The 8,642-nt window shown below is 37.0% G+C and overlaps 1 protein-coding gene across 1 annotated transcript in view; it reads left to right on the forward strand.

Annotated features, from left to right (window-relative positions):
* The window catches only part of PIGK (phosphatidylinositol glycan anchor biosynthesis, class K), a 135,573-nt gene extending 128,737 nt beyond the window's left edge, over positions 1-6,836 (forward strand). Inside the window, exon 10 of the mRNA XM_012661038.1 lies at positions 6,421-6,836. Coding sequence (XP_012516492.1) covers positions 6,421-6,537 — 117 coding nt within the window. The 3' untranslated portion in view covers positions 6,538-6,836. The remainder of the gene's footprint in view (positions 1-6,420) is intronic.
* The last annotated feature ends 1,806 nt before the right edge of the window (positions 6,837-8,642 follow it).

The raw sequence follows: 8,642 nt of genomic DNA on the forward strand, positions 1-8,642 counted from the left end.
ACCACATACTGCATTTATCCCCTTTTCTGTCATATTTTCCCATTTATTTGCCTTTTAATTTGATTTATACACTTTGTGAAATACAGATCTTTCAAAAAAATTCATTTTAAAATCTCTCCACCTTTTTGTTTTCATTCATTACTTTTAGGCTTATATAAATCCCTTTACTGTGCAGATTCTCCTGCATTTTCTCTCTCTCTTTTTTTTTTTTCTTTCTGTTTTTAAATTTATTCTAAACCATGTAAAGTGTATTTTGGGTTATAGTGTTGGGTTAGGAATAAAAATGATTTTGTTTTCAAATGCTAATCCATTATTAGAGCACCAGTAAGAATAATATTTCCTTGCCCATTGATTTGTCATGGCTCTTTTATCATGTACTGAATTCTGGGATACTGGGCTGATTGCCTATTTTTTATTCTGTTTTATTCATCTTTCTAATCTTGCATCCGAACCACATTATTGTTTAGCATTATCATATCTTTTTTTATATTCTTGACTGTTTACTTCTCCCTATAGAGTAATATAGATTGTTTACCTTACATCTCATGTTATGGGTAATCATAGTTATTTTATGTTTTTTATTGCTGTTGTGAATGAAATTTTTTTCTATTTTCTGACTCATTTTTACTGAAATATTTGAAGGGTATTGATTTTTAAAAAAATATATACCTGAAATCTCAGCACTTTATTCTCAATAATTATAAGAGTTGATTTTGTAGAGTTTGTTGATATCTAATCATAATATCTATGAATAATGAAAATTTACTTTTCCTTCCTAAAACTTATGTCTGGCTTAGCCTGAAATTCCAGAATAATATTAACTAATAATGTCAATAGTAGATATTGTCACAGGAAAGCTAAAATCATGGTTAAGGGAAACCTATGGTCAACTTTCCATTAAAACTAAAATCATAGTTGAAAACAAATCATCCTTGATTATCCTAGATTAGATTAACTGCTTTGCAAATTTACCATAGATTCTTGGGCAATGTTCATTTCTCCAGCAGGGTGACGATGTCTAATTACTACTAATTGGTAACTTTAAAAGGAAAGGAACCAAACTTCAGATTTGGATTTCAGTTGGGAGGAGGAAAGCTAGAGGGAAGCTAGGTGAGTTAGTTTCTAGGTTCTCCCACTTCATTTCCTTGAGAGCAATTTCTGGCATGGTGGCAGGTGGGTTCTCTCTGTTTTCTAGGAAGACTATAAGGGAGAACTAGAGGTGAGCAGCACTGCACCTCTCTTAAAGTGGGAGGGTGACAAAGAACATTCGTGGAATTTACTTCTAGAAGATAGCAGAGCAGGTATTTTGTTTAGATGGCCTTATCAGAGTCCAGCAGTAAACACTGTTCAAGTGAGACAGGTGGCTGTGGAAGTCTACTTTGTGGAATTTAGCTCAGACTTCTCAGATAACAGGGCTGGATTTCTCATTCTAGGAGGGTCAGAGGGGATTATCTTGATGGACCTTCTCTACCCCAGCGAAGTTCATGGTGGACAAGAGATTGTTTAGCTGCCCTTTATGCTGTTCTCACTTACGCCATTGCTGCAGAAACCTGAAGCTACAGGTATATAGATGGGAACTTTTTCTGTTTTCTTATGATGATAAAGGATCAGGGTTTTTCCTTTAAATTGTCACTTCTGTGGATGTATTCAATAACTTTTGATGCATAATGAGCCGCTTCAGAACTTAGTGACTTAAAACATCAATCATTTATTTAGCTCATAATTCTGTAGGTTGGCAGTTTAGGCCGAGTTTAGTTGAGCAGTTCTTCTGTTCTCAGCTAGGCTCCCTCATGAGTCTGTGGTCAACTCTGGATTACTTAGGTAGTTTTACCTCTGAGAGCTGTCTGGTTATTGGCTGATGGTACCTCAGCTCTTCTCTAGTTAATGTTTCTTTCTCCAGAAGCTTGTACTTTCTCATGTTGGTGGCAGAAGCAAGCAAAGCCTCTTGAGGCTATAATCAGACCTGGGACACTGTTACTTGTGTTGCATTCTGTTGGCCAAAAGAAGTCACAAGACCAGCTGATTCTAGGGGTAGGGATATAGATTCTACCTCTTGATGAGAGCTGCTATAAAGTCACATTGCAAAGAGTATGGACACAGGGAAGTATGAAGAATTGCAGCCATGTTTGCCATCAGTCTAACATAATTGGTTGAATGAAGGACTCAAAGATGTGCTTAGAACACTGTTCCTCATTAATGTGGATTTTAACTTGCTATTATAAAATTGTGTCATCCAGCTCCCTTTTTATCTCAGCCTGTTGTCTTTGTATTTTTTATTCTTTTTATAGCATTCTTTCGTTTTTGGTTGCTTATGTATCTTTATTCAAATCCATGCCAAATAAAAATTTTCTAGAATAATCTTTTGGCTTTTTATTAAATTTTGCTCAGAGATATCTTCTCTGAATCTTCAAGATGTAATTTCTTTCTCATGTGTGAGAGTATTTCTCCTCATAGAGCCCACAGTGGTTTTTCTTTTTTCGTGGGACATTGTTGGTATTTGCCAATAGACTGTGGGGTTCTTTACACTATCCACTCAAGTTTAAATGCCTTCTCAAGTATGTATCTGAGGAATAGGTTGTGATATGGTTCCCAGTGACTGGCAGGCAGTCATAGATGTGGCTTTGCTGAACTAAACTAGGATCATCTGCTACCATGCCACTTATGCTCGGTTTTGGGGCACGTTAAAAAGGTGAAATATATGGAAAAAACATATTTCTTTAACATGCACTACTAACAGGGTTTTTCCTTGATTTTCCCTTCTCTGCATAGCTTTTCATGTGATACTGAAACTTCTAGAATACAGTGAACCATTTTCAGTGCCCCTCTGTCATGTTCTTTACTGGGAATTATATTTAAATGGATGTATAAAGAGGTGTGCCACTGGGAAGCTGGGAATGAGTTTACACAACTCTGGCTGCCTTGAAGCTATCCTTCCACTACATAAGCACTGTGTCTCTTAAACAGCAGTCAGGAAAAGGGAGCAAGCTAAAGTCCCTTTCTCAGCTGACAGAATTATTGTGTTTCACAGAGCAGAACTATCCTTTTCATGGTGTGTACCAATCGGAAAACTGGGACCACCATTCATTTGTTTCTAGTCCTGGTTTTCTAGGACTTTCAGATGGTGAAACTACCTGAGGTTTCTCATCAGAGGTTAACTTAATTTTGGTAGGGTGTGCTGTTGTCTTTTTCTGTGCCTTTGTATGGATTGTTGTGAGAAGGTGGGAGAGGCTGGACTGGGGAATTCTATTTAGATGCCATCTTAAGCTGAGTCCAAAATGCATTTAATTAATAATGCATTTTCCATTTTTTGTTAACCAAAAAGATGTAATGAACATACAATAAAAAACATAGCAACTACAAACACCAGGTTTGAAAGTCTAAGATTTACTGCTTCCGTTAGCTTGTGCAGTGTTATAATGTGAATAAATACACTATTCCATTGTAATTTTGGCAGGCAAGAATTCTACCACTGAACCACCAATGCTGGACAACTATTCTATTATAATTTTGTAGTAATTACACATATTTCTTAGTCCTCTGTGTTAGTCTGTTTTCATTGCTATAAAGAAAATACTTGAGGCTGGGTAATTTATAAAGAAAGCCTGTATAAGAAGCATCACACCAGCATCTGCTTCTGGTGAGGGAATCATGGAGCTTCCAATCAAGGCGGAAGGCAAAGGAAGAGCAGGAGTGTCACATGGTGAGACAGGGAGAAAGAGAGAGAGGAAGGGTGTGACATTCTTTTAAACAACCAGCTGCCACATGAACTAACAGCAAGAACTCAATCATTAACACAGGGAAGGCACCGAGCCACTCGTAAGGGATCTGCTCCCATGACTCAAACACCCCTCACCAGGACCCACCTCCACATTGGGGATCAGTTTCAACATGAGATTTGGAGGGGACAAATGTCTAAACTATATCATCCTCCATTATGAATTCTAAAGTTTGCTGTTGGGGAACCACAGCTCTAGTACTTTGCTTTTCTCTCTGGTCCTCTCCTGGTCATCTGTGGTCTAAACGTGGGACATATGCCTGTCAAGGAGGGGGAAAGACCAAAAGGCGTACCTGCAGAATTCTCCAAGCCAGCCTTTGGAATAATAAGTCAAAATAGCTGCCAGAGCTAATTGTCAGATCTTTGGAGAAATGATAGTTACTTCCAAAGATGCTGTTGCCTTATCTCTGGTAACTGTTTCTGGCACTAAGTTTAAGATCCAATGGTAAAATTACAAATTCAGGGATTCCATCTCATTGGAAAGTAACTAGAGTTTCTATAGGCTGCAGAAATAAGATTTGCTATTAACTGTGTGATTTATTACTTCTATAATCTCTGATGAATGATAGATCTTAAGCAATATTCACCATTTTTTTTTAAAACGACTTGGTATAAACATCTCCTGAACTTTATTAGTACTATAGTTCATGAATTTGGTTTATGGAACAATTGTCTATAGCCTGAGTTTATATTAGTGCCAGATTTTGACAATATTTATTTAACTTTTCTACAGTAGTAATCTAAGTATGTGTGTTTTCAAATGCCACATAAATCAGAGACTCCTATAGTTGTTAGGGATAATCAGAATCTTATCTCCCTAACTAGGTCAGTGCTCTTAAACTGAGCTCTCATGGAACATGCACAGGCTGTTGTATAAAGGTGTGCTTCCACTAAGAATGAATGATGGTAATCCTTTCCCAGGTAGTAGAAAAATAGTTTTTGGTCTTAAGCTTTTTCAGTCCTTTTGTGTGAATTACCAATTGTTACACTAGTGTATAATAAAGAGGACAAAAACTGAGCAGGAGGCAGTCATGTTTAGTTCACTCATTTATTTTTTCATTGACACATGCTTGTGATACTTATATTACCTATTTTTAGTATTACTATCCTTTATATTATTCTAGATTTTCTACTAGAATTAAAGATTTGTCAAGTGTTGTACGAAAAGCACAGTGACTTCCAAGAGCTCTGCCATTTGACATGGTTTGGGAACCATTGAACTTATCATCTTGTAAAATACTGGAGGACAAGGACTTTTGTCATCATCATTATCACACATATGATCAGAAGCCATTGCAGGTTCTTGAGTGAAAAGTAACATGAGGAAAATTGGATTCGATATTTTTGGGTAAATTTTCGCAGAGTTTTCTGGAAGGAGTGGTAGAGGGTGAGAGTAGACATAGCAATGAAGATGGAATGTAACCACTTTAAATAATATTATCATTTCAGTTTGTATTAAGCATTTAATTAAAAGCTCCAAAAACTCTAGCATTGTGATTTAAATTAAAATATTAAGGTGGCTTTCTGTTTTTTTAGTTTGACAAGTTAATTTTGACTTGATGAAAGTTGTACATGATGACTAAAGCAAATTTTAGCTTATAGTTTCTCTTCCCTCTGGTCTACTCGAAAACATGATTCTCATATCGTAACTATTTTTACAATTTTGGCCAGTAATTCAGCAAGTAGACTCATAAAGATGTCATTGTCACAAACTTCCAATTACAGGGCCATAATGTAGCTGTTAAAATGACGACTAAATGGGGAAGACCAATCTATTAAAATGACATCTAAATGGGGAAGACTGGTCCTTGCTGGACGAAGAAGTATACAAGACACTTGGCTATGTGTTGTGGGGTGGGCAATGGAGAAAGGGAATGTAAAATGGACTCAAATGGACTTTGACCCCTGGAAGTATGCAGGGGCATAAATGAAAAAGATAACTATAATAGTAGATAGGAGTAACAGTAGAAGGAGTTATAGATTAGATACTATGACAATTCAAAGAAAATATTTCAGTTGGGAGAATCTGGAGGAGTTGGCATTTGAGTGAGTGAGTTTTGAACAGGCACAACAGATAGGGTAAGGAACATTCTACCTCAAGGGAGAAACATGACCAAAGGCACTGGCTCCCAAACAAGTGTTTGCTGAATATCTGAATGGGTGGAGTTGGATAGCATTTGTTCTTCCACTGCTTTCTTCTGTATGGCCTATGAGTGCTTCCTATTTGCCAGGCACTGTGACAGGTCAGTGCTGGGAATATAACAAGATGGAGCTACAGTCTAATAGGAGAGACAGATGAAACTGACTAATGAATATGTAAATTCAAAACGAAAAGGACTATTAGGCTACTGAATGACTTGGGTGAGGAGGATAAATGTTTGGATTGGGTAGTCAGTGAAGGACCCTTTGAGGAAACAAGACGTGAGCTGAAACTGATCATTGTTATGAGCCAGTTAGTTTACTCTTTGGGGTATTTACCCTGTTTGAAATCTTTATCATTGTTGCTATCCCAATACATTTAATTTGACTAAATTACTCCCCCTTAAACACAGTCAGTGAAATATCTCTTGTCCATCATATTTGCTTTATCCATTGCTGAATTAGTTGCCTATTGTTAAATTTACCGTGTTATCCTTGTTTTACAGAAACCGAAGCTGAAAGATTGGCATCCTCCTGGGGGCTTTATTCTGGGATTGTGGGCACTCATTATCATGGTTTTCTTCAAAACTTATGGAATCAAGCATATGAAGTTCATTTTTTAGACTTGATGTATGAAGAATGCATGGAAGACTGCAGCCTTGAATATAAATTTTTGTTATTATATGTTTTAAACATGCATTGCTCTATGTGAATTGGAAAAAAATATAAGGAGATTAAATTTGAACAAACTTGATTTTATAACTTAAAAATAATTATTAATATAATTACTTAATGGCACTAAATACATTTCAGGTTTTCATTTTGTATGTTATAAAAACATGATACAATGAGATCAGAATATACTGATTGATTCTTTTTTGAAATCACAGTTTCTTCTTATCTCCTTTACACTTGGAAAAGAAAAAATTCTGAAGAAATTAAATTCTCACTAACAGAGGTAACTTCTGTTAATAATTTTCTATATGTCCTCCCAATCTTTTTACCTATATGCATATTTTTCCCCAAAGTAGGGATCATATATTAGGTTATTAAGTATGAAATGTCCGATTTCCTTAAGTACTAAGTTTGACAGTTGATATCTCTGACATTTCACTTTGACACTTCTTGTTTTATTTTTATTGTGAAGGTACATCCTCAGTCTTGCAAATGCACATTTTGGCTTGAGATTATCTTTCAAAATTTTTTAGAGCAATTTTTGTTAAACCATTGTTAAGTCAAAAATTTGTGTTATTTTTGAATATGAGTTCCGTTGTGGAACCAGTGCAGCACAGACAGCTCAAAATATCAATGAAGTGTTTGGGAAGAACATGGCTAATGAAAGCACAGTACGTCTGTGGTTTGAGAAATTCCATTCTGGTGATTTTAATCTCGAAAATGATCTACCTCGGCAACCTAAGACCAAGGTGGATAATGATGAGCTGAAAGCTGTAGTGGAAGTGAATCCATCTCAACCTACATGTGAATTAGCAGCAAGGTTTGACCTTACTATTGCAACAATATTGGACCATTTGAAACAAATGGGAAAGGTAAAGAAGCTGGATAAATGAGCTCTGCATGAATTAAATGAGCATCCACAGAGAAGTTATCTGGAAGCTTGCCTTTCTTTGCTGTCACGACATAAAGACAAACCATTTCTATACTGTATTGTTACGTGTGATGAAAAATGGATTCTTTTTGACAGTCGTAAGCATTCGGCACAATGGTTGGATAAAGATGAAGTGCTGAAACACAGGGCAAAACCGAATAGTCATCAAAAAAAGCTAATGGTATCTGTTTGGTGGTCCAGCACTGGTATTATCCACTACAGCTTCATGAAACCTGGTCAGTTGATTACAGGGGATGTCTACTGCAACCAATTGCTGTGGGCCCCAACCCCTGGGCTGCAGACTTCCAGCACCCTCCCCTGCCACATCTCTGGAAAAATTGTCTTCCATAAATTCCATGAAATGTAGGGATGGGGGGTGCACAGCAGGAGGTTAGTGGGCGGGGGTCAGAGAAGCAAGTGAGTGAGCAAAGCTTTATCTGTATTCACAGCCACTCCCCTCCCCATTGCTCACTGATATCACCACCTGAGGCCCCATGTCCCTGCACCCCCCTTTCCTCTCACTCCCCACCGACCCCGTGGAAAAATTGTCTTCCTTGAAACCGGTCCCTGGTGCCAAAAACACATTTTGCTGAATTAGACAAAATGATGGGGATGCTTGCAATTAAGCAGCGAAGATTGGTCAATACAGACAAGCCAATCCTCTTGCAAGACGACGCTGGACCACATGTCTCAGAAACAACACTGCTCAAACTGCAGAAGCTGGACTTGGAAACTCTCTGTCATCCACCATATTCACTAGGCCTTGCACCAACTGACAACCACTTCTTGCAAGGAAAAATATTCAATTCTCAACAAGCTGTGGAAAATGCCTTTCATGATTTCAGCACCATTCGCTCTTCAGGCTTCTTTGCTGCTGGCATAAACAGGCTACCATTAAGATGGCAAAACTGTGTCCATAGTTTAGGCCTATACTTTGATTAATTGTACTGCTTCTTGTTTGAGATATAATAAACTACACTTTTGGTTCAAAATTGGACATTTCATATTTAATGACCTAATAGAAAATACCATTTTTAACTTCTCTTTTCATTTCACAATATATTATCAACGTTTTTTCTGTCTTTGTATGTTGTGAATACATTGTGAATAACTACATAGTAT

Source organism: Propithecus coquereli, unplaced genomic scaffold (genome assembly GCF_000956105.1).
Source record: "Propithecus coquereli isolate 6110/MARCELLA unplaced genomic scaffold, Pcoq_1.0 Scaffold7, whole genome shotgun sequence".
Taxonomy (NCBI): domain Eukaryota; kingdom Metazoa; phylum Chordata; class Mammalia; order Primates; family Indriidae; genus Propithecus; species Propithecus coquereli.